The sequence below is a fragment of the Vanellus vanellus genome (assembly GCF_965231255.1).
Source record: "Vanellus vanellus genome assembly, chromosome: 1".
Classification (NCBI taxonomy): Eukaryota; Metazoa; Chordata; class Aves; order Charadriiformes; family Charadriidae; genus Vanellus; species Vanellus vanellus.
In genome coordinates, this window is record NC_138905.1 from 127,552,785 (window position 1) to 127,580,246 (window position 27,462).

The 27,462-nt window shown below is 43.8% G+C and overlaps 1 protein-coding gene across 1 annotated transcript in view; it reads right to left on the minus strand.

Annotated features, from left to right (window-relative positions):
* LANCL3 (LanC like family member 3) overlaps positions 1-15,748 on the minus strand; it is a gene marked incomplete at both ends in the record, with an annotated part of 32,343 nt that extends 16,595 nt beyond the window's left edge. The window contains one exon of the mRNA XM_082492895.1: positions 15,203-15,748. Within this exon, the coding sequence (XP_082349021.1) occupies positions 15,203-15,748 (546 nt within the window). The remainder of the gene's footprint in view (positions 1-15,202) is intronic.
* Positions 15,749-27,462: the final 11,714 nt, after the last annotated feature.

The following is a 27,462-nucleotide window of genomic DNA, read 5'->3' on the forward strand; positions in this document are numbered from 1 at the left end:
TCCTTAAAAAGTGCTGGTTAGGCACGTTACAGACAACACATTTCAAAATTACCTTCCACAGACATCCGTGCAGCTACTCTGAGTCACCTAGTACTGGTACAAGATATTAAACCAGATGGAGCATTGGAAAGAAATCCTGAAGAATAAAGGTTTGTTTGTACACTACTGTGCTCCTCGCTGCAAGCAAGTGGAAGCGTTTAACTGTTTGGACAACGTTCATGTTGTGCTCTATGTAGCACAGCTTGAAAACTGTTACTCAAAGCTGTTCTGCAGTTAGTGTGTCTCTGCCATGCAGGAACAGTTTCTTTCCATGCTTACACTTGGACAAAGAAACAGAGTGACTTTGGAGCCTGGAGTTTGGGGTGCTTCCCCTCCAGGCCCTGCTCTGAAGAACATTTGAGTATTTTATATAAGTGATTTCAATCAGAGCTGCAATAAGAGAGACTTGCTCTAGCCATCAGCACACTGGGCTTAGAGGCATCAGCTTAAATTCTTGCACTGTGTCAGAAAAAGAAGGGATGTGAATTTGTATTACCAGGTTAGTGATGAAATCTCAAGGTTATTGCATATAAAAAGGAAGAGACTATGGCTCCTACTTGGACTGTAATTTGCTCAGAGCCCAATTTGCTTTTAAAACCTGTAAGGGTGACAAGAGGTGGACACATCCTGCTCTTGCTAGTGGGAAAAGACATGATGCTTAGTTCGCTTTTACACCACCCCTGCCTGGGGTTCTGTGGGAAAAGCACCTCCAGCAAACTGGAAGAGACTGCAACAGGGAGAGAGGAGCTAGGTGGGATGTGGTCCCCAGCTCCAGCTTTACAACCTCCTTTGGAGGAGGTAGAGAAGGGTCAGAGCAGATGAGACTGAGTGATAACTGCCACTACTGTGGGAGGGCAACTTGAAGGAGTTGCATAAATGCCATGGAGAAAAGAGGCCACTATAAATCTGCCCCAGAGCTCCACGGATTGTAAGTGATGCAGTCATTGGCTTATGAATTCCAGCGTGGCTTATGCGCCCCACAACACAGCACTCTCAGGATTTGCATGCCTATCAAAAGATGCCCAGAAGACTTCAACGCCATAAACTAGGTGCCTTGGACACTTAGGCACATCCAACCTTAGTCAGCAGCAGGGGAAAGTTTTGATTACAAAACTTTTGGGTCTTGGCATCCAGAGTGGGTTCTAAGCAATGCAAAGGCCTGAAGAATCATAGGGAGTGAATACATAATGTCTCTTTTGGGTGGTACATCTGCGTAGGCAGTCCAAAATTTCACTGACCTTCTTCATGCCATGTTGTGTTAACCTCTATGAGGACTGGTTATGACTTTTCATTTATATTAACTGTTCATTCCCATGCAGAATGAACACAAAGAAATGTAACATCAATTTACATTAAAGTAAGCATAGAACTCTCATGTGCTATCAATGTTACATCTAGATCTACAAGCAATGGGGCAGCTCACGTGCAGACAACACGCTAACACTCCTGTGAACTGACTACATGAATAACTCAAGCCCTGCCACATTCAGCTTACTTGAATCTCAGTTTCTTCCTAGCATAGAGATTTCTTCCTAGCATTAGAGATAATTCTCCCCAGATACATGTGGTTGTACTGCTAAAAATAAACCTTATTTTAGCTCATTTTTTAATCTCTTGAGCTGTTTTCATACTTTCCCTCTGCCTGTGTATGGTATTTGGCACTTGTCTCAGTTTAAAAGCCAAAGTAATTCTTATCCAGTGAGCCACCTCTTCTGGATCATTAATGAAGATAATAAATAAGGCCAGTTTCTACAGCAGTCCTTTATTAGTATTTACAATTAGCTTTGCTTGTGGTCTTTCAGCCAATTCCAAATCCACAATGCCCCCACCCAAGCCAGCATTAATTAAGTTTTCAAGGATGATTACATTTGACACTGCATCAAAAGATTTATTCAAATGTAAACAGGGTATTGGCTAGTGCTCTTTCATCAGCCAGTAATTATATAATTCTGTTATTTACAGCAAGTGATCTTGTTTGTCTCAGAAGACTTTATTCTTCTAAGTCATGCTGCTTTATATGTATTGTTCTATTATGCAGATATTTATGAGGCATGTGACTTCTGGAAGTATGTCTAAATATTTGCTGCTAAGGAACAATGTGGTTACCTGTGAAATTAGTTAAATGAGGTAAACGACAAAACAGCGTAATTCACAGGCTAACAGAAGCATAGATTAATCACTTTAAAACAGCACCAGCACTGCTTTCAAGCAAAGGTAATTCTAGAGAACTCCATGCTGGCATCATGCCACTTTCACTTTGCGTGACGATCTGCAATTTGTGCCATGCCAATAAGCCGCTGAATGAAATATCAACTTAAGCTACAAGAAGAATGCTGACAACATAATGCAGGAAAACCAGATGAAGGTGATCGAGTCCTCTGAGTCATCTGAATTTTACCCTACTCTTAGGCTATGGTAGCAGTCTGATGTACTAAAAATCCTGATGATCTGTATGTGGCTCCTAGATCCTCCCAGGCACATCGACAAAGACAGTTCTGAAGCAAAATACATTAACAAAAGAGTTTCCAGTGGCATACAGTGCATTAGCATTGCCTGGAAATATGGCCACAACTCCAAATACAATTCAAGTCATACTTCAGATACAGACAGTCACTTATAATTCAATATTGCCATATTTCAAGGGCAGAGTAGGAGTCATGGGATTAATTTGAGGAAGTGTGGGCTACTGTGCTCTTTAAAACGTAGCTTACTTGGTAAGTATTGGGATCACCATCTGTACTTCTCTCCTGGATAAAAGATTGCCATTTGGTACTGTAATAAAATTGGGAAAGTGTTATCAATCTTCCCTTTGTGCAACTTATTCTCAGTTGTGACTGTGTATAAACCAAACATGCTTTGAGAAAAAGAGACTGTTGTGCTAGAAGATGCAGTTCAGATTACTCTTTTAGAGTTCAAACCTCACCCAGAAAGGAGGAAAAGGAGTAAGAGCCATGGGACAAATCATACCACCACCAACAGTAATAAGCAAATATTCACTGCACTTACCCATTACCTTGCATTTGAAGATCTCATAGTGCTGTACAAATAACTAAGAGGAATTACTATTACCTCATGCTACAGATTACATTGAGTTGCCGCTGCCCTGGGAGCACTCAATGCCATGCTTTTCTTGCTGTCAAAATTTGTCATTTTACATGACTACTCTCTGTGGCCCTACTGAAGGAACTGTGTACAGTGAGACAGGAGGGCTTGGCCAGTTATTTCTGGACCTACAGGTGACAAAATGTGTTCAAACTACATATATTTAAAATTCTTTGCCAGATACTGATCCTACCTATTCTGTGTGCTTAATATTCTGATGCCCTTGGAGTAAAGCAGCTTCACTTCAAGGGCACAGAGACATGGAAGTCCTCTGGTGTCTGTCTTGCAAAATTTGAAAAAGATCGCATAGAAAAACATGAGAAAAGATCCCCCCCCCCCCCCCCCGCCTCCATACTTGAGGGTTGTCCTGGCTATCTGCAGATCTGCAGACACCAGGAAGAATGTTTTATCACCTCTGGCCTGTACCTCAGCTTTCAGAAAAGGTCTTGCCTTCTTTCCCTGATGCATCCTTGGCTCCTCACACATTATGTGGGACAAGGAACTCCACTCCTCCACTGGCAAACAGCAATCTCAGGTGTTTGATTAACATGGGGTCTTAGGAAATAACCTTTCCATAGCTCAGGGGGACAGGTACATTTAGAGTATTTCTTGTATTTCTTTTACTGTGGGGCATGATCCACCTTTTAGGATCGTGTAGACATTTTCACTAACAAACGTTCAGTGCTGCAGGGGTGCAAGGCACTGAAGAAGCCCTTGGGCCGCAGTAAGATTGTTTTGTTTTTTAAAAAAAAAATCTTTACACTAAAGCTCTTCAGATCCAGAACTTTCCCAATAGCCTGCAAGAGCCAGCAATAATTCTATCAACCTTAACACTTTGCTATTGGGGGAAGATTTTGCCCTTCCTTGATACAGCAAAGATGGACAAGGAGAGATGCAACTGGTGTTCAGGGCTCTGTGGCAGAGCATGGCGCAGAATGGCTCCTTTCGACCCTTCTGGACTTCAGGCTCTTCCCTGCTTGCAACAGCGGGGGACTGCACATGACTGAAAAACCTACGATCCTTTGCCCGTCCAAGGTACTAGGCAAAGTCAGAAGAGGTGGAATAGCATTGTGAACCTGGTATTGGCGAAAGAGGGAAAAGCAGGAGGAATGATTACAATTTATGGGAGTCATTTAATATTTCTGTCCCTCCATGGGTGCTTTCCATGTTATCAACTCAGCGATTATTCAGTGTGGAGAAGCAAAGGCTCAGAGGAGATTTTATCAATGTATATAAACCCCTGATGGGAGGGAACAGATAGGACGGAGCCAGGCTCTTCTCAGCAGTGCCCAGAGACAAAAAATTCTACTTAAATATAAAGAGAATGCTTTTTTACTATGAGGGTAGTCAAACACAGGAATACGTTTCCCAGGAAGGTCGTGAAATAGAGATATTCAAAACCAAGACATGGCCCTGAGAGACCTGCTCTCATGGACCCTGCTCTGAGCAGGGGTCTGGACCAGAAGATCTTCAGAGATGCCTTCCAGCCTTGGCCATGCTTTGACTCTACAACTGAGCCAAATCCAAATGTAAGTGAGTATGCTGATACACTGTTCAGCCAGATGGTATGGATTTTACTCCCCTAGAGATCTTCTGATTCAGCTCTGAGTTGGACTCAGCTTATCTGTGTAGTCTTTTAAAAAATTCACCTCGCAATATTTGTTTTACCAAAATCAGCCAGCAGTCCCACAGTGCTTAGAGAACAAAACCAAAATGGGACAAACACATTCCTACTATAACTCTGTCTACATTTTGTCTTCTGGATATGCAGCAGTTATATAAGCATTACTCCCAGGTATTTTTGCCGACATAATAAAAAATGTGTGTGTATGAAAATGGCAGCCTGGCATACAAAAGCTCATGATTGATTCAGCTCTGCAAGACCAAGAGCAAACAAATCAATATTTATTTAAAGAGCCTGAAGAAGTTTGTTTTCCTGTTGTACTACTAAAAATTTTCCCTGAGTTCATATTTGACCAACTTATGTCTGATAAAACTTAAACAGCCACGTGTGGAATGTTTATCTTGGGGTTCATTGCTATTATAACTGTAATTTTGACTAATTAATCGCTGGCTTAGCCTTAGGAAATTAAAACAATTAAGTACAATATTAGGCATTTCACAGACGGCAAGTAGAAGTATCGAGAGATCAGGAGTTAGCTTTACAAAGGGATGAAGAACCTTAGTGAAAATGGCATGCTCGAAGTCCTATGAACTGGTGGTCCCACATCACCCTATGGCATGGGTGACGCTTCCAACCCCTGCCTACAGGTATTACTTTACTACAAGACAAACTGCTTTTGTTAGGACAGTTCTAGTAAGCTAAAAAAACACATTTGGTGATGCTGGATGAAGCTATAAGAAACGTTCATAAAAATAAAAGCATAGATTTCCACTGACTCATGCTGCTCGTGAATCGAAGAATATATAAAATGGCCCTCATTGAAGATGACAGAACTAAGGAGAGAGACAACACTCAGCTTTATCTTTACATTAGCAACAGAAGTAAATCACAAGAACAGACTAAGTTTAACCTCCAGACACTTCTTCAGATGTCACTAATCCCTTGATTTCTAATGTGGACAAAATAATTGGCTTAATACAGTCCTCTCAAATATATTGTTCCAACTATACTTCCACAAAGGAACCCTATCACTTCACAGATGTCCCCTGAATATATAATGGCATATCTGGTGTTACAACATAAAATAACATATTCCCAGTTTTATCCAGGGAACAAAGTAAAGGAGATTCTCTAGTTGGCATTAATGAAACAAAGCTCCTTCAGTTGAAGAAGCTTCTCATTTTGCGTATCACAGCACAGCTTCTGCGGTTCAATGATTCCCTGGCTTTACATGACCCCTACCTACTTCACCTATTCAGTGGCTTTTACTAATGAATACCTGACCATGTAGCATCAGCCCATTAAAAGACTGCTGGATAATAGCAGGTCACGAGCTAGATGTGAGTCAGTGTCACACTGGTATGAGATACAAACACCTTACTGAGCTGTATAAATAGAAACAAGACCTGGAAGAAACACAAAGTTATCTCGCTGCTCAATTAGAAAGGCTTGTGCCAGAACTACTTGTCCAACTGCTGGCACTCTTCAAGAAAGACTGGAGGGAGCCTGATGGAGTGCAATGGGAATGATTAACAGTGTAGAAAACATGACACACATGGGAAGATTGGAAGAATGAGGATTGTTTGTTTAGGGAAGATTAAGGGTAGGAAATATAAGAGTTTTGAAATATACAAAGAGCTTTTGTAAAGAGGAACAGAATTCCTCACTATTTCTCAATGGACAGGACAAGAAATATCAGGATTAAATTACAGCAAGATTTAGATCAGTCATAAGGCTAGACTTTCTAATGGGGAAACTAACAACACAGTGTCTCAGACAGCCAAGGCAGACTGCAGATCCTCCATCGCTGGGGGGGTATGAAGAGCAGGTTAGAGAGAGGCTGCCCGGGACAACACAAGCACAGGTACACCCGCCTAGGGGCTAGATAGCAGCCTGAATGACCTCTCAAGGTCCCTACCAGTTCTCTCATTCTGCTAGGGATATCATTTGGTTGTCAGGACCGAGTAAACAAACTGCAGAACACTGCCAGTGTGGAATATGCAATACCCACCATTTTCCAATTCTACTGACCCACCAGCTGAGAGCTGCTTTGTCCTGTGCTGCTTCCAGTCCCAGGCACACGCACTGTGAAGAGCAGCTTCCCTTTCCTTGGCACTGAAACCTAAATTTGACCAGCACACCTCCGATTTATAATCCTCAATTATGTTAACATTGTACCTATGACGGAATAGCATTATTCTGTGGAGAAAAAGATTAGCCACACAAAATAACTAACTGCCTTGGACAGCTAGAAGGTGTACTTATCTGTCACTTTTCTTTTTTCACTGGGTCATTCAGTGCTATCTGACATCCATTCCACCTCGCTCATGATCCACTGCTCTTCAACAAGAGATATTAAGCCATTAAAATTAGGAATTCAGGAATTCTGATCTGCCACAAAAATAGATTTATGGTTCTGCTCTTAGACATCAAAATATACCAAGCTGAGAAACACCAAATGACTCAGCAACAGCTTGGACTGCTATTAAAATACTTCTTGATCATGTTTGCCTGAAATGAAATAGCTATTTCAATTATTTTGCCTTGCTACTCCCTAGAAAAATTAATCAGCTCACTAACTATCACTTGGAAATAATCCTACAACATAGATAAGAAATAATTGTTTTTGACAGGGTATTTTCGTTGAGCTTTGTTGTAATGAAGTGGACAGAAGGTTACGCAACATCATTCGGTGCTTAATCTCATGCTTGTCAATGGTCAAAGAACTGCATGACAGACAAAAAGGCATTTTGACAGACTGTCTTATCAAAAGTGGTTACCTGACTGCACATATTGAATTCTGATTTTCTAAAAAGGGGGTGGAATAGAGAAGTTGGCTGACAAACAAAACCCCCATTTTTAGCAAATGCCTTACACCACCCTTTGCTGGGATGCTCCTGAGGCATCAGCAGAGGAGGACCACAGGGCTTGCCCATTTTAATTGCCTGCCAGATCCTCTACAGAGCTCCTCTACTGCTTGGAGGTGAGGCTGAAGGCAGCATTTTACTGGCTGAGTAAACTGCCCCGCTGTCTTTATACAACCTGTCAATACGGTGGTGGTTGGTTTTAAGACTGTCTGGCTGAATTAACAGAGAGAATTAGGGTCTATGGATTTAATGGAGAAGAAAGAAGAGGGTGGGTTTCTGTATTAGGGCCCTGCCACTTGTGGTGCACAGCTATGCTACGAGTTACGTACAATCTAATGTTCTAACGATGTGCATTAAATGACTACAGAGAATCTTGAGGCTTAATTTTAACCCTCCATTTCAGTGCTGTAAAGTGCTGAGGATGTTATGCTTTCATTGGCATTTGTTGTTAGCCTTGTGCTCTTTTCTTCCTCTTAGGAGCAGCTCAGCCTTTCACATTTCTGCTTCTTTAGCCTGGTACCAAAGTAAGTTTTACTAACAGCATTACCATTTAGGTTACGTACTAATTTATACTAGTACATGCATGTAACACGAAAATGTCAGTGTCAGATGCATCACAGCAATTTTCATGAAAATGCCCATATTTGCTTCCAGACATCAAGTAGTTATCGCAGTTATTCCTTAGAGAAAGAAAATATGAAATATAAGACATAACATTGCGCTCTGAATTTGCAAGCACCGAATGCGACGACAGCTATTTTTGTAAGTGTATGAGCCTATGCAAAAAGAATATGGTGACAGAAGAGTGACAAACAAAAACCAGCAGACAAAAATAGTAATTTTTCTCAACAAAATGTAGTTTATTCCTCTGCCCGCTCCCTAACCTGTTTTCTCCCTGCCTCTACTCTTCTGTCGAACTTTTATCTTCTTCTAAATCAAGTACATTAGCTATCATATCTACACCAGTTTGGCAGAGAACCTGATTTTAGTTTCAAATCTCCCCTGCTCCAGGGTCTATGTTATTTCTTGCCTTTTCCCCTTCATCTTTGAATTCTGCTACCCCTCTGCAGCCTTCCATTTTTATATTTTGCCAGTAACTTATTCTTTTGCTTTTTTATCATTTTTTATTGGCTCTTTCTCTCTCCTCTCTGTTCAGTCTCTAACAAATGTCTTTTTTCCCCATGCCTGCCTGTTTCTCTGCTTTCACACACTCTACCATATATGCATGCTCTACACATGCACTCTTTCTTTCTGCTATGTCATTCAGTGTTAACTGTGAGTTAACACCATTAACTCTGGCTTTTGGTCCTTTGGGAGAACTATGCCAAAAAAAACACTATTAGCCTTTGTCACGGAGGAAAACATAAATGTCAAATATGTCTGTAGAAACACAGTATTGTAACGAAGTTCTTTGACATATGTATAAAATACAACATACAAAAATCTGAAAACCTAAGGCAACAGATTTAAGAACTTCCTGCACTGTGCTACCAACCTGACCCCAAGTAACTAATGCTGTGTTAGAACAGTAGCTTCCACCCAAGCCCTGCCCCTCTCTGCTGGAGAGATCCCCTGCTTCTCTGCCTCAAATGCTCTGACGGCTCTGGATGCTTCCAGAGACTCAGTCACCAGATACATTCCATGGGTCCAAAGAACTGCTCAGCACCTTTTCTGCAAAAACGCCCTTGTTCCAACTCCTGCGCTTTGTTCTGCAGATCTCATCTTCGAGTCACAGGCGGCACTCTCTGCTCTGCAGAGGACAAAGGCACTGCGTTCAACATCTCTGCTTCTAGCAGGCTAAGGAGCGGTACCAGCAAACTCCAAAGGGAGACCTAGAAGTTCTCCATGGTGATGATGAGGAAGATGACTGAACTGACAAAGTTTAAGAGTTAACTTCCAGTATGTGAAATGTAAAGGAGTTAGAAAAAGGATGGGAAAGTACAGATCTATTTTGGATATAGGAGATGCCTCCAGATAAATATATTTCTTTTTCATTAAAAACTGCTATTATAACATCAGTACTACTGCTTGGGCTGCTTTTTCAGCAAAAAGATGATGCTACATAGGCAAACATTCCAACAGGACAAAGCAGTACAGAGATATGACAGTGCTTTTGTACAAAACTGTCTTTTAAGAAGACGATGGCAAATTAATACCACTCTTCCGCTATAAGCAGTTGAAATCTGTATTTCTGCAACAGAATATACAACGTATGTAGCTAAACTTGTGTCAATCAAACCTCCAATCCTGGCAAGATTCACACCAAAACCTCTGTACAACAGTGTTTTTTCAACTTCAAATTTTCAACTTTATCTCTACAACTGGATATTCAGTATTGAACTGAATCCAGGCAGCCATTATCAAGGTGTCTCCATCTCAGAATTTGAAGGCTGTTTAAAATAAAAAAAAAGATTCATGTTGCCCTGCTGAAGAAAAACAGAGGAATTCTGAAATGTAGACCCAAACTATTTCAGAATGCTTTCTAAAAAATCCAGATGTAAATAATTCCCTTTGTTTCACCGTTTACTTTAGAAAATTCCTATTTTCAACTCCTAGGTTAAATTCATCAATTTAAGCAAATTAATGCAAAATCTAGCCCCTGTGTGGTTTGGGAAACCACGGCTAGAAGAATGTACATTTAAAAGAGGCAGGCTAGGATCAAAAGCTTTTCTTCTTTAGTGGTATCTCATTTTAATCCTCCGTGGCAACAAACGGCATCCTGGCTGTGTAGTGGCCTGTGTAAAATGAAATCAGTAAAGCTCCAGCTAGCACCATGATATTTGACATTTCAAACACCACATTTCAGATAAAATGGCAAATTCGTCCACAGAGAGAAAGGACTTAAATGAGCAGAGAGAAGGAATGAAATCTCACCTCAAAGGACAGCCCTTCCCTTCCAGGCATAGGTGAGATTAAAAGCCCGACATGGGAACCCTGCACTACAGCACTCGGAGGTGCATCTCTTCTGTGGGTATTCTGCAGATCTCCCTTTCTAAGATCAATCCATCGAGTGTCTTTCATAAACACGATGTTCAGCATGAATACATTTACATCCCATTTTAAAGAGCTGCAAATGATCATGTTCTAGGCAGGATTCAGAAAGCTCCTTCCTATCACACTTTCAAAATTTTTTTCTGAGAGATTGAAATAAAAACAAACCCAACAAAAAATGTGGAGCAAAGTAACCTACGATAGTCTTTAAACACTAGCTGGAGGGAAGACTCTGAGGAACAGGTAATATCATCTAGAGTTGTCTGAGGAGTTGAAAGAAAATAATTTTCACTCATTTATATCTTCTCTCCCAGAATATTATGAAATGCACTGGCTGGACCTGTCAGGTCCCGTGCACTGCACATCAGTCTGTTCCACTGCCTCTTACAGCCAGTCCTGCCTCACACCTCCCTTGCTGTGGCACCCAGACCTCACACAGCAGTGCTATTTCTGTTTTCCACATAACAGGTGAAGTTGGTTAGCTTGATTTGCAATCTTGTGAGGTCCAAGAGAAAAGAAGCTCTGGTGATAGACAGCAACCAAGGTAAGTATGTTTTTTTAGCAGGACCCAACACTCAAGAGAGTCCTACTAGAAAGACCATTGCCCTCTCTGGGCATCCCATAACAGAGTAACATCAGAATTACACCCTCTCTGTGGCAGGACAACAACCTCAGAAACACATGCCAAATCATGGTATCGTATTTGTCGGAAAAGGAAATTGAGGTGCCCCTCTGCCATAGAGACAGAAAGCTTAACCATGTAACGGCACGGAAGAGCCCAAGGTCCCTGCAGGCTCTCAAGTCTCACCCCAGTGGATCAGAGCCCAAGGGAACTGGTTTGGCTGTGTTTATGGCAGAGTGTACTGGCTCAGCTTGTCACCACTGCAGCTGCAGGCAAGGGTCTCTTACGGGGTGGTGTCCCCAATGTCTTTCAGAAGCACAGTCTCTAATGAAACCATAGCATCGGGCAGTCACGCACAGTGCTGCCCTGCCTGCTATGTGGTACACTGCTATCTGTCGCTGTCTTTTCTGCTGCAACCCAGAGCTAGTGGAAGTCAGTCAAGCCCATCAGTTCAGCCAGTTATTAAAAGAAAACCTGAGCTGTGCTAGAAGGTGGTAACATCTAAGCAGATGGCAATGCAAGAAGCCACTTGAACTTCTGTACCTTTTCCTCCGTCATCTGACAGTTACATTGCCAGAAGGAAGTGGAACTACTGAGACACACCACGCTCCATCAACCACAAAATGGGACAGAAACGTCACTGACAAAAAGTGAGAAGAGGATAAAATACCATCTGAACAGGGGGATGGGACAACCATTTTAATGGTGTCTTACTACTGTTTGCACAAGCAAATAGAGACTGAGTGAAGAGAATTAAAACCAGGACTGACAGATTTCCCCAAGAACACACAATGAACCAACCATGAGAAAAAGAAGTACCCGAAGAAGACAGGACAGACAGAAAATTTGCCCTGAATAGTGAAAACACAGCAGTTAAGGGCAGCTAAAGTACATGCACCTCATTTATATGTACCTTATGCAAATGACTTACTTTTTCTCCCAAAACAATATTTTACCCATCTCTGCCTGTGAAGCACCAACTACAATGTAATGGAAATTAAAGAAGGGATGAAAACAAACATCTTTCCTAATGCATAGCGCATCATGAAAGTCAGATCCTGTTAAGCCTTGACTGTTGAAGTAATCCTTACTCATGCAAAAACTCCCAATTAATTCATCAGGGGAAAATGCTGTATTAGCCTAAAACTCTGAAAAACAGCTGAATGTAAATGCCTTCTTCACAAGAGGTCAATGTTGTTCAACAGACTGGATCCTTCAGGACAGTCCATTAACTTTCTGAAGAACATGTGAAGCTTTAAAACACGGAGACTCTCTAGCAAGAAACTAATGCATCAGAGCACAGCAGCTGAGCTAAACTGGCGTTTACTGAAATACAACAGTCTCCTTCCTTCCCTGACTGGAAAAAAACAAAAACCAAATGCACAACATAAATTGTAAAATTTATTCAAAAAACCTTTCTTCAAGGGCAAGCAATTTCTTGTATATAGGTCACCATTTGATTTCTTCAGAGGATGAAAACAACTGTAGAGGCAGCAGCAGCTGTATTTCAGTGTAAGGAATGGATTTCACTTTGTGCTAGAAATGTTTGCACAGCGTCCTCAAAAAAATAGAACGTGGGAAACAAGAAAACATGCTGCAATGAGCCATGTGAGACTGTGCACAATCAAATTACAGGAGGTAGCATTTTCCAGTGGTTTGAATCACAAGACGTTGCTTCTATTCTGGGATGTACCTGACTTACCATTTGACCTTGGGTAATAAACGACATGCACTCCCTCTGGGCATCCCTTTCTTCATTTGTAAAAAGATGCAGGGTCTGGTCTGCCAATGTACTGATTAAAATAATTCTGTATTAGGATGGGAACATTTATCAGTGGACCCAAATTCTGCTCAAGCATGAGTACATATAGACTACCGATCATTATCATTTTCCTCATTAAGGTGCAAAATATTTTAATTAAAAGCTTTAATTTTTGTTAAAATTAAAAATTAAAGTTGGTTTTATTAATACTTAAAAGTTTAGATTATTTTGATTTATTTCTTGCACTATACATTTAAAATTACAATGTGGTGACAGAATAAATAATACTACGGAAGGATGTTAGCTTACCGATTAAAACATCAGCAAGGAGACACGGAATATGGTTTATTGTCAAAATAAACCTCTCTATGACTTTACTTAACCCACCTGCTAAATGGATTCCACAATAAGTGCATACCCTTGCTCATATGTGGGGATGTTTAACTCTTTACAGTTGCATAAAGTATAATTTTTAAGCAAGCAAGCAAGCAAAGAGGACAGCTTTCCCCTTCCTTGTACTGCCTGTCAGAGGAGATTGCACCTACTCGCCAAACTGTTCAATGATTGCTCTGAAGGACGTAAAACAAACAGATGAAGAAATTAAATGAAGCGGTAGATTCCAGGATGCTACCTCATTCAGCTGGTAAGTCACGACACCTTCATAAGCACTGACATGGGTACTAGACACACTCCCCCAGTGCAAACTGAGCTAATAGGGATGGTGTGTTCCTCTGTGAGGAGCCGTCCCCTCAGGCTGGCACTGCTGCACACTCCATGTAGGATTGTGATACGTCTACAAAACTTTCCTTGTAGAAAATGCTGTCAGAATGAAAAGTTTGGTTGTGTTACGGTTACAACTAACATAACCTTTTTTATGGTTATGATTGTCAGACAACCCTATACAAGGAAAAAGTTAGCACATATGGTATGCTACTTTAAACATTTAGTGCTGGAAGAATTTTTGTTCAAAACTATCAGAACATTCAACTGACATAACATTCTTCTAGCCGTCTCTGGATACCCTGGAGTCTCCTGAGTCCTCCATTAAATGAATTTCCTTGGACTCTGATTGCAGTGACTGGTATTGGATGGGGCAGAGCCACTTGTTTTTACATCATTTATTTACTTGTAATACTTGCCTCCTCTCCCAGGAGGAAAGAAAGCCAGAAGCATATGAACTTGCAAATCAGTGATTAACAGAGGAAACGCAGATTGGACCTGACAAGAGCACAGGAACAAAAAATCTAACAAATGCTTGCTCAGATACAGCACTGACCACTTAGTAACAAACACCACAGCAGAGTCAGTTGCATTAATTATTATGCTGTAGTCAGTGGAAGATCTGAATTTCAGCAATGACAATGACAATTTCCCAGGGTAAAGTCCTAACTACTGAAACCAACAGCACGTTGACCTATAATCACATCTCACAGAAAAAAGCAGCTCTCATTCATGAAAAGCACCGAAATACATAGCCAAATTTCCACAAGACTACCAGCTCCTGTATGCTGGGGTTAGTAGGACCAAGTGCCTCTGAAAATCTGGTTCCTTCCTTGCAAATCATCGCACAGCACCACTTATTATTGACAAGGTTCCTCACTCTGTTTCACCCAACACTATTCCTTTTCTCACCCACTTCATTTTACAGAAATACTCTTGAAAACCCCGGGGTTGCTCCTGCCCAATAATTCACCACCTGGCAACCGAGAGAGGATGCTCTTGGCGTGCCTGGGCAGCATGGTACAGTGGGGTCCATGCAGCAGGGTGCATGCATTGGGGTGCAGCGGGGTGCATGCGGCGGGATGCCCCCAGAGCCCTGTCCCTGCAGCGGGACTGCATCCCGCACGCCCTGTGCCCCCCACTCCCTCTTGCAAAAGCCGTATCTTTTATTTTCGCGGAGGAGCAGCTGCTGAGAAAGACACCCCCACACCACACCCACACCCCCACCCCCCCGAAGCTCTTCCTGCAGCGCGCCCCCAAAGTGCGAGCTTGGAAAAGGCGCTTTTTTCCCCCCCTTTTTTGAGGTGAGAGCCCCAGTACCGATGCATCCCGCTCCACCGCGGAGCAGAGACGCGGGGCGGCGGGCCGGGCTGCCAGCCCCAGGCACCGCCGCCGGCTCCCAGGCGACCCGGCGAGAGCCCCGACGGCGGGGCCCGTCCCCCTAGCGGGAGTGACCCGCCGCCCCTGGCCCTTACCTCCATGCCCAGGCGCTGCTTCAGCACCAGGGCGGCGCACAGGTACCCGGCGCGGCCGACGAAGAGCTCGTCGGAGCCGCACTCGAGGAAGGAGAGCGGGGCGCAGACCTCGCTCAGCTCCCGGAACTTGCCCAGCGGCCGGGCGAAGTCGGGCAGCCCCAAGGCGCGGTAGACCAGCGCCGCCACCGCGTACACCCCGGCGCCGCCCAGCAGGAAGGCGGCACGGGTGTCGGCGTCGGCCTCGCCGCCGCCCTCCTGGTAGCGCAGGCAGGCGTCCACGACGCGGCGGGCCGCCCGCAGGTAGGCCTCCCGCGACGGCGCGAAGAGCGGGCACTGCGCGACGTGGTAGAGCATGTAGGCCACGCCGGCCACGCCGCCGTACAGCCCGCCCGGGCAGCCGCGGGGGCCGCCCAGGGGCGGCAGCTCCCGTAGGATGCGCTCGATGGTGGCCGTCACCAGCGGCACCGCCGCCTCCTTGTCCGGCGCCGCCGCCGGGCTGCCCGGGTAGTCATCGAAGCGGTTGGCGAAGCAGCGTTGGCTCTCCATGCCCCCACCGGCGCGGCGCTCTGCGCAGCGGGGAGCGGCGAGAGGCAGCGAGCGGGAGAGGGGCGGGGGAGCGGGGAGGAGGGAGCACGGGGGAGGCGGGAGGGAGCGGGAGAGGCGGGAAAGGGGCGCTCCCACAGACGCCCGGCGGCCGTTGGGGCGGGTGGCAGTGCCCGTGAGGGACGGCGGTGCCCGTGAGGGGCGGCAGGCGAGGCGACCGCTGCCGAGCCGCCGAGAGCGGAGGTGGGGGCCAGACCGGCCGGTGGCCTCGGCCGTGCCGGGGACAGGTCTGCCACAGGGCGGCTGCCGCCTCCCCACGCCCCGGGGCGGAGCGGCCGCCGCCGCTGCAACACCCCCTCCCCCCGCCCCCCCTATTTCCTCAGCGCCCCTCGGCCGCCGCCCCACCTGCGCTCAGCGGGGAGAGGTGGCCGTAACTGACCTGGACTTCCAGAGCGCTGAGCCGAGCCGGGGGGGAGGCCGGTTCTGGCGTCCCCCTCACTCCGCCGGGCTCTTCGTCCTTCCCGCATGGACGGCCCTGCTGCTCCTTCGCCCGACCCATCTGCAGATCCTCCAGGAAAAGGGGTTTATTGGTTTTTTTTTATCCTCTCCCGCCTCCCTGCCGCTGGAAGATTTGGCTCAGGGAGGTGTGCTGGGCCTGCAGGAGAGGTCCAGGGGCGGGAAGGGTGGCCAGAGGGCTGCGGAATTATTCCTGGCTGTGGAACAGCCCCTCGGGGCTGCTGTAAGCCGGAGCAGAGGGATGCAGCCACATCCAAATGAGGGCAGCCCGAGGCCAATTCACGTGGAAAGCTAAGCAAAGTCCCCAGCAGACCAGCAATGGCACAAAGCCATCTTTGGCCCCTTTCCTTCGTGCGCGAGCCAAGCAGAGCTTATGAGGAACAGAAAATTGAGGCCACTTGAATAGATTCCCTAGTTAAAAAAAAAGGAAAAAATAAGAAGGAAAATCTTGAAGCAGATACTACGAGTAGTTCTTACATGATGCAAATACACGGTTGTCCCATCTTCCCCTGGCGATGTGAAGTGGTGCAGCATAAGTGAATTTATCATCAAAGATCCATGACTTATGGTCACCAGGTGGTACTTCCTCTGGAGATGCAGCCTCCGTAACTGAGGGCCTCCCAAAAGGAGGGTGGAAGGAGCAGCTTGCTGGAGGCTCCAGCCAGTAGCCAGCAGCTGGAACAGCAGTGGCACGAGCCAAAGCACTGTCCTTTGGATAGTGAAAGACCTTTCTAGAGAGGTGGCTGGCTTCTTTCTGCTTCGTGCTGGCTGCTTGTTTCTGCCCTCTTCCTGCCTCCTTCTCAAAGCACTTTCAACTCCATGCAGCTCCTGGCTTGCACTTTCACACTCTTTTTATTTCAACTCACCTGTCCTTTCCTTCACAGTATCACAGTATCACAGTATGCTAGGGATTGGAAGGGACCTCAAAAGATCATCTAGTCCAATCCCCCTGTCGGAGCAGGGACACCTAGATGAGGTTGCACAGGAAGGCGTCCAGGCGAGTTTTGAATGTCTCCAGAGAAGGAGACTCCACAACCTCCCTGGGCAGCCTGTTCCAGTGCTCTGTCACCCTCACTGAGAAGAAGTTTCTTCTCAGATTTAAGTGGAACCTCTTGTGTTCCAGCTTGAATCCATTACCCCTTGTCCTATCATTGGTTGCTACTGAGAAGAGCCTGGCTCCATCCTCATGACATTCCCCCTTTATATATTTATAAACGCTAATAAGATCACCCCTCAGTCTCCTCTTCTCCAAACTAAAGAGACCCAGCTCCCTCAGTCTTTCCTCATAAGGGAGATGCTCCACTCCCTTAATCATCTTAGTTGCCCTACGCTGGACTCTCTCCAGCAGCTCTCTGTCCTTCTTGAACTGAGGGGCCCAGAACTGGACACAATATTCCAGATGCGGTCTCACCAGGGCAGAGTAGAGGGGAAGGAGGACCTCTCTCGATCTGCTAACCACCCCCCTTCTAATACAGCCCAGGATGCCATTGGCCTTCTTGGCCACAAGGGCACAGTGCTGGCTCATAGTCATCCTGCTGTCCACCAGGACCCCCCGGTCCCTTTCCTCTACACTGCTCTCTAACAGGTAGCTCCCCATCCTATACTGGAACCTGGGGTTGTTTCTGCCCAGATGTAGGACCCTACACTTTCCCTTGTTGTACTTCATTAAGTTATTCCCTGCCCAAATCTCCAGCCTGTCCAAGTCTTCCTTCCTTTTTTTTAGGTTTATGAGCTGCTCAGAGATGATTGCTGCCACCCCCAGATTTTGATTTCTACACTTTCCTTCAGTGCATTTTTGCCATGTTTATGTACATTCCAGGTACCACCTATTTGTGTTTGTACAGTGTTCCTTAAAGCCGCATTTTCTTTGGCTTATTCACATATGTACTATATGGAGTTACTACTGCACAGATCATGGTGATCTAGAGCACAGAAAATGTGAAAATGCCCTGCCAACGGATAGCACATCCCATTCAGTTACTATTTTCTGTCATGAACTGTCTTCTCTTGGTCCATTGGTAGGGTTCAGTGTAGCTAAGGATTTGCCAGCATAATTTCTGTTGTAGAGAAGGGTACTCCTTAAGCTCTCTTTTAAGTGAAAATGCTGGAGTTTTATTTTTCATTCGGACACCATTTATTCCACATTTTGGGGATGCTTGCTTCATCTTTTCAGTCGTTTTGTTGTTTGTTTTTTTTTTTTTTTCTTTTTCAAATTAAAAGGGCTGATATTTTCCTGCAATCTTCTGGGGTGGGAAGTGTCTCAGACATGGTCCTGTTGATGTGAAGGTATCCTCTCACTGGAGGTGTCTGTCTCCATGTACTGGAGACAGTTGGCTTTGCAGCTAGCTCCTCTTGCTGCCTGTTTGGCCTTTGTCCTGGGAATCCACACTTCTAAACGAGTGGCTCGGGGGTTTACAGTGCCCCCTCTAGCCCTGCCCTGTAATCAGTTCGTGTGTGGTAGGCAGCTGGCTCATGGGCATTTGACAGAAGAGAATGAATTCGGGCTGTTTCACGTCCGTATTAGAAAAGAAGTACCCATATTCCCCACATGCCCTTCTACCTTCCTTGCCCTGGGTTCTTAAAGAGGGAATTATCAGGGTGCACTGCAGAGGCCATGCTAGTAGCCAAAATGAGGAGGAGTTTGACCAGGAGTCATGCAGTGGAGGCAGCCCCAAGAATTTAATAGCATTGTCATTTGGTAGCCGCATTGCCCCAGCAGTCTCTGGTTGCTCAGTATATTCTGGTTTCTTACCATAAGTATTTTTTTAATTTCTCAGGTTGGGCTATCCTGTTCTGTATGGGCTCCACTTACAAAGCTACACAAAAGCTTTTGTGTTTTTTGTTCCATGGTGATCAACTGACTGTGATATGAAGACCTGTTTTGAAAATGAAGTGCTTCTTGGCATTGCACAATGGAATCTCTTTTACTAAGTCAACCTTTTATTCTGTTACTTGTGTATAGTTGATAATAGAAACACAATTTCTGTTTGACAGAAGTTATATGAGTTTTAGTGAAGGTATTGACATTTCATCACAAGGAAAATTACACATCAGAAGACAAAGCGTGTTATTTCACAAAGATTACGTTAAATATTGTGTCAGATATTTAAATTATCCTACCTCATTTGAATTCCAATAAGTATACAATGACTGCTCTTGTGCTTTTGTGCAGCAGACCTACACTCTGAGACTTGTGTGTATTTGTTGTTAATCAAGCTGGTCCACGAGCAGTGGCTCTAATAAGGTCTGGTGTCTGACTAATTTGTTTTCTACTTTCCATTATCACCATCTTATTCCCAGGCCTGTCCTGTGTTGGCATTTCTCACCTTGGTCTCTGCATCCCAGCGACGTTCTTCCCATTTGGTGGGAAGCATGTGCTGTGGGTGGCCTAGGGGGCTTGGCAGGTGTCTGCAGCTGGTTGGTGGAGTTAAGGTACCATTGGCCCATGGTAGGGGGCTGCACTGAAGTACTTTTTGCTCCAGGGGGGCACTGAATTTCTGCCCACTGCTCAGTTTCATGAAATTTAGGAATTGAACAGGAGTTTAATTTCTTTGAGACTCTGTCTTTATGACCTAATTTGGTTGAAATTGGCCAACAAATGCAAAATTATCTGGATGATCATACAAACCTTGCTTCCTTGAGAAACAGGGCTAGAAAGATTTTGGGCTTTGGGTGTGTTGGTTTTGGGTTTTTTTGTCAGAATATACAGTGAACAACTTAAAGGTTCTGTAACAAGATACTGCAAGTGTGGGTAGAGGTACTCGCTTACAGAATTGATTCTGCTTACAAGAATAGCGCATTTTCCATTTGGAGAGGTGGGCTAATTTTGTTAAGGGTTTCAGCTTAAATAAAAACATAGCAGCTGTTATGAAGTCTCTGTTCGGAGTATTACATTTTTCAGTATCTCTTTGTAGACTTACTTGCCATGGGTGAATCGCCATTCAGCTGTTGACAAATGCCAGGGCTTTCTGCAGAGTAGGAGGCTTGAAAATCTGAGTTTTGTCTTAACTGGCAAAAATCTAACTTCAAAATAGCATTACCTTAACCCTATCCCAAGCTTTTTCCATAGGCATTGTTATTCCCAGCGTTTCTTCCCTTGGCTTGAACCTACTCAAACTAGCAGGATGGTGGAGCTCTTTCTGCAGACAGGTCTGTAACAACCCAGTTTGTGTCCAGCAGATTGTGTCCAATTGTTTATGTTGAAGGTGATTTCTAATGAACCACAAATACTCTTACATGCTTAGAAAGCAGTAGTTAATCTGCAGTTCACTGCATGGTTCTGACGTTGGCTAACAAAATAAGGAAGCAAAAAATCCCACTGTGCACTCCACTGTTAATATTAAACGAAATCATTATTTTTGTCTAATTAGTCTGTTAGTAAAACATATATTGTCAATTCTAAATTTCCTTAAGTGCATCTTTTCTACAATTGATGTCAGTGTGAGATCCAAGATTTTAACATTTTTGTCAGAGCCGGAATTTGGAAGCATTTCAAAGTACAGGAACAAAAATCAATATCTGAAATCAAGTAGTGTTTTTACCTGAAAGCAGCTAACATTTTTATCTGTCGTGTTTTATTTGAATTTTCTTCTCTGTACATTTTGCTATTGCCTTTGTGCTAGCCTATCTCAGTAATTGTTGTGATGGAAATGTTAGACTTTTATTAACGAATTGTGCTTCTATTTACCAGGGCAGGGATCTCACCCAGCGGGGCCTCATCCCACAGCACCTGCAGGTGATGAAGGGAGCTCAGGACGATGACTGGGCGCATTGCAGCCCTGGGACCAGGCACAGCTGCAGGCACTGAGTAATGATAATATGTGTTGTTGGAATTTCAGGCTATAAGACTAAGTCTGATAAGAAGATGTCCTGGGGTCTTAAATGCAACTAATGATGATAATGATAATAATGGGTTTATGTTCTTGGGGAATGATAGCACCTCCAGAAACATGTTGCCCTTTAATGATATGCTTGGAAGTTGGATGCAGGCTAATGTGGATGGAAGATTTCCAAGTTCTGAATAATCATTTGACCTTTTTAAAAATTTCCATCACGCATATTGACCAGGTCTGAGTTTCTTAGCTTGACATATTTGCGACATTCATAGTGCCAGGTGATATGCTGTGTATTACAAGGTACATACATGCATGGTCACACACACAGAAATATGATATTGTTCAGAAACAAAACCTGTTCCGGGTGGTTTGTTGGGTGGTTTGTGGTTTTTTTTTGGTCAAACTAACAAAACCATAATACAAGGCTGGGTTTACAAAAATTAGAACTTTAATATAAGAGTTTTTCTGAGAGCTTTTTATCACAGCTATTTTCAGCATAACCTAAGGAGTAAAGTAGCCTAGGTTAGGGAACATGGAGTCATACAAAATTGCACAGGTCCAGCTTTGTGCAAGTAAGAGCAGTCTGGTCTAAATGCTTTCATGAATCCACAGAAGACCGACTTCTCTCCATGGGATCCTGATGAATTATCGCTTACAACTGCAGACCTAGGAAAACATAAAATAACCTGACTTTGCATGTATAGTTTTTGTCCACTCAAAGAATGAAACAGATGGCTTAATTTAAGACATAGAAAATAAATGAGGTCGATACTCAAGAAAACCGCAGTCACCTCAGGAATTTTTTTGCTTGACGCATATTAAAGCACAATTGTCAATATATTCACAGGATGACAGAATGGCTGAGGTTGGAAGGGACCTTTGGAGGTCATCTGGTCTAACCCCCCTGCTCAGGCAGGGTAACCTACATCCAGTTGCCCAGGACCATGTTCCGAATACTTTTGAATATCTGAGCATGGAGGCTCCATAACCTCCAGGGGCAACCTGTGCCAGTGCTTAGTCACTCTCACAGTAAAAAGGTGTTTCCTCATGTTCAGACAGAACCTCCTATTTTTTAGTTTGTGCCAGTTGCCTCTGGTCCTGTCACTGGGCACCACTGAGAAGATCCTGGCTCTGTCCTCTTTGCACCCTCCCATCAGGCGTTTCTATACACTGATGAGATCCCTCCTGCAGCCTTCTCTTCTCCAGGCCGAGCAGTCCCAGTTCTCTCAGCCTTTCCTTATAAGAAAGATGCTTTCGTCCCTTTATGGTCTTAGTGACCCTTTGTTGGAGTCTCTCCAGTTGCTCCATATCTGTCTGGTACTGGGGAGCCCAGAACTAGACACAGTACTCCGGTACGATTCTTGGTGTACTAAATTTTAAGAGTCCATAAAAGTTGGTTTGTTTTTCATGTAGATGTTGCAACTGAATTGAAAAGAGGTCTCAGAAGAGAAAATAACTAAAGGAGGCCAGAGTTTTTAATTCTTAGGAATCCTGAAATGATACACAGAGCACTTCTTTTTAAATACAGTGATAATGTTTTCTTGGGAAAGTGCCAAGAACATTTCAAAATCAATTTCTGTTCACATTCATTTACAGCTCTTGCACTTAGTACACCGTCTGTCTTCATTTCATTGCTATATGTTAGTCTGATGGGATGCATAGAAGCTTTGCGAGACTGTGCTAGATGAAGATTCATCTGTAGCAGTTTATGCTATTTTGGTTGTTCGATATCCAGGAGGGAGGTAACAGAAATGTGAGATATAATATACTGTGGTGTGGGGTTTTTTTGTAGGAGCAAGCTTTATTAGTGGTTTGAAGTTATAAGTTAAAATAATATGAAGTGTTGTTATTGGACTTTGGACAAAAATATTTTGCTTTATTTTTGTACCCTCAAACATGTAAGCTATGATCCAGGAAATGTTTACACCTGGGATTTATCTTAACACGTGTGAATGGTCCCTCACTGCTCTCAGTAAATATTGTTTGCAAGCTCATGGCTCTAAGATTGTTCCAGAATGCGATTAACCATTTTTGTTTTTCTAGTCTTCAGTTTGCAAATGCCTTTTCAAAACAAGCTAGAGGATATATAAAAATAATTCACAGCTTCATGAATTATGCAGGGAGACATTCTAGTTCCCTGTTGATAGGCAAAATGTTCAGGTACTGAGATATAAATTTGGATGGGACATTACAAAATTAGGCTCTGATTCAGTAAACCATATGGGTCAGAAGTATTGCTCACAGGCTTGATATAAAGCACATGCTCGAGTGGATCAGGCCTGTACAGCTCTGGCACAGGCTATAGCATATTTGCCCTTTCCAGCTTTCTGTAAGTTGAGATTTCTCTGAAGTAGGCAGAATTAAGGCTGTTTAAAGGGCATTTTAAACCTCTTAAGACTTCACAAAGTGACACTAGTGAATGACAGAAAAAACCCCACTGCCTTTCCATACATAGTTATTACAAGTTCTCTATATAAGCCACATGACTGAAGGTCTTTAATGAAAAAGGCAGTGTATATAAAGGAAATTATACACGTATAATATTTATACACAAACTTACATTATATATATGTATGTATAGGCTTATGTTTAAAATTTGAAAATAAAACTTGCTCTGGTGAGTCTGAAAATCATTTTAAAATTGAACTATTCCTTTCTCTGATTGTTACCTTTATTGTTGCACGTCATTAGAAACAAACTAGTCCAGTTATGCCTGCTTATTTACTGCTTTGTTTGTTTTCTGGTTTCCACACTGCCATTGGTAAAGCCCGCCTTTTTAGGTTCACCTCATTGCTTTCAGCACTTGCACAAAGAAGAGGAGCCTTGACGCTACTTTTTAGAATCACAACTAATTTAAAAGAGTTTGCCCGCATTTGCTGCCTTCTCTTGCTGCTTCTCCTTCCCTGTTCCCTCCCCTCTGTCAGAGTCAAGTAATGAAACAAAGCCATCAGCTCTGTGGAATCGGGCATTTACACACAGTTTGGTGAGAAGCCTCTCCTTTGAAAAGGATGCCAGGCTCAGTCATCAGAAGTCACTGCAATAAAAACTTTTCCTTTATGCTTGGAAGTGCAGCTGCTGATGCTGGCAGGGCTGGACTGGGCTGGCTGCCTTTCTGGATGCCCCACATTTGGATGCTTGTTCTTCAATGCACAGTGACTTTCACAGATGTCAGTGCTTGTTACCTCCTCTGGAGAAATTAAACCTCTGCATGTTAGCCAATGTACAAACTGTTCCCTCTTTTTAATGTCACTTCGCCTTCCAGCAGAGGAGGGCTCAGAGGCACACACTGGGGTACTCAGTCATATTTTCCCATATCCACCTTTGGATTTCGGTATCGTTGTATTCAGGAGATAGATTTAAGTTTCAAATATTTCTTCGGATTAGAACAACCCTACCTCAGGAGGAGATCTGGCTGTTTTCAATGGGCTCGACTTCCATTTGCATTAAGGTCCTATCCTTGCATAATGTTTCCTAGAGATGCGTCTGGATCAGCCTTGGCCGTGACTCCAGTTGCTTTTCACTGCTGTTAAAAAAGATGGAAAACCAGTACATCTGACCTTGTTATACACAGGAATTTTCCACTGGCATCCTCCCCACCATTGCCACAGAGGGAGTTTCTGGGTGAGAGAGGACATGTTCCGAGCATTTTATGGCCCAGTGATGACCTCTTCCTAAAATAACACCTAAAGACCATTACTTTCTGGAGCAAGGTAATGAACTTCCTACTCTTCCACCCACATATCCCTTGCACACACGTCCTGGGGAGCGTGGGCACTCCCCGCTCACTAGCAGGCAGAAAGTGGAGTGTGAAAGGAAATCTGTGGTACGCGGGCAATGTTTTCCTGCCAACATGTTATGTCCTTGAATCCCTGTTCTTCACCTTACAGCCCACAGGCATGACTGTTAAGTATGTGAGGTTAGGAACAGAGGTTTATGTGTGTTTTCTGTAAAATTGCTAGTTAATTCATTCTAGGTCCCACTCTAGCCCTGGGTTGGCTGTGAACGAAGATTTCTGAAAAGCCATCTCTGCCTCCAGCATGCTGCAGAGAGAAGACAAGTTCTGTAGAAGGTGCCTTGCCAGGTGCAAGTTCTTCTCTCACCAAAACCTCTCTATGTCTTACTTTGTTAAAAGTTTACCCTCTTTGGTGCTTGCTTTGCAGGCCCAGAAAGCTCTGTTTTTTCCTCTCCCAAAGAGTAAGATCCCACACAGGGGGCGGGGAGGGACTCAAATCATGGGGCAGAGCAGGTGGTACAGGAGCCAGGAAGGTGTGCAGTGAAATAACGCTCCCTCCCTTAGTCTGCTTTCTCCTCCCTTAGTCTGTTTTCTCCTCCTTTGTCCTGTTTGCTGGAGGAGTAAGGAATGGCAGCTGGAGCAGCTGGCTGCTTCTGGAAGGTGGGTTTTATCTAGCAAGAAGGAGGACATGGGAAAGAATTGCAAACAAGTAAGATGTAGACATAGCCAGGGGACGTGTGAGATGAGTATTAGTGTCACTTTCAGTGTCTGGGCATTGACAAGTCTGTCATGTGTGAGGCACAAAGGTCATGTGTGTTTTTGGAGCCTGTCCCTTAGGGCAGCATAAGCAGGATTCAAGACTTGAAATTCAGTCTGTTTAGTTTGAATGAATTCAAAAGTCACTTCCTTCTTCCAGGACTTTCTCCTCTGTGTAGGTTGGGTTTTTATGATATTAGGAATTAGTAATATCACTTCCAGCATGTGGCATAACTGAGATGAATTAAGAATTCATAAATGCATTTGGAACAAACAACTCCATGTTATTCAAAATAAGATCAGCTATGTGATTAAAATGAATGCAATCAAATTTGAAGCTTCAGGCACTGCAGCTAAACAAACTGATATCTCTAATCAGCAAACGTTCATTTAAAGAACATTATAATTTAAAATGGAGAAACTACTTTAAAACTCTCTTCTCTAGTGAACAAATGACTATGCAGTAATATTTACATAGTTCTATATAACATCTTTTAAATGGAATTAATGAAGATTTTCTAATTGGACCTCACCAAAGCTTTGCACCTAAGAATTTGATACAAGGGAGACATCTGGTGAGGCATCCCCGTAATGCCATGCCTCCACTCTCAGGCGCACGGCAAGCGGAGCTGGGCTTAGCTCGCCTAGTACAGAATTCCTTCGTGGGACTCAGACATCCCTGGATATGAGACACATTGAAAATTACCACGTCCTGGCAAAAACCCGACTTCTCTGTTACAAATTGTCAGTATGACATCGGCCTCGGGGAAGGGAAGGGAAGGGAAGGGAAGGGAAGGGAAGGGAAGGGAAGGGAAGGGAAGGGAAGGGAAGGGAAGGGAAGGGAAGGGAAGGGAAGGGAAGGGAAGGGAAGGGAAGGGAAGGGAAGGGAAGGGAAGGGAAGGGAAGGGAAGGGAAGGGAAGGGAAGGGAAGGGAAGGGAAGGGAAGGGAAGGGAAAAACACAAAGAAAAAGTAAAGAATTTCTGTGTTATATTTTATGTTTCTCTGACATCTGCACACACAAGCAATTTCTTATAATTTTTAGAAGTTCCCTCTTATTCTTTCATTTGAGGTATTTTAATTAAAATGCCAATGGTGTTATAAGGTAGTGATGCTTTTCCAGAATTAAAGATGCATATTGTATTTTGTTTAAAGGCTGACATGTCAAGTGCTCTCAATTTTACATATAGACTCCAGTTGTCTTGAAATTTGCTGTGTTTAATGGGGACAGAAATGAAAATGCATTTCCTTTATTCTACCCTTATGCTTTTTTACTCTAAGTTAATGCTCATGGAATGAGGTGGAACATCCACATGCCTGGGCTAGGCTAATCCATGACTGAGAAGAGCCAGGAACATAGACTGCCTCTTAGGCCTGTCCTTTGGTGCACCCTGCTTTTGGAAAGAGTGGTCGTGAAGGTGAAATCACCGAATGTGACTCCAAAAAGTCTTGGTCCTGCTCCCTGCTCTTCTTTTCATTTGCAGAATGAACAGTGAGGTGAATTGTTCTTCTGTGGGAGAACAGCTTACCTGTTCGGTAAAGCATGGAGAAATGGTATGCCTGTTTTCAGAGCTGACACCCATGAAGGTGTCTATGAGACCATACTCAGGTCCCTCGACACAAGAGACTATAAAAGTGTAAAACTTTAATAAAGATACGAAAAGCTAATAATACTTGATTACCATGGCAGTTTAGTCCTAGAAGCATTTATTTGGAAGAGGCATTTTTACTATTGTAAAACACCTGTTTTAACAAATATTTCTGAATGCACATCATTGGTGGTATGCCTCTATACAAACACAAAGGTGGAGTGAAAAATTGAAGCCAGTCCTAGGTTTACTGTGGCATTTGTGTGAGAGACTTAGATAACTGGTTTCCC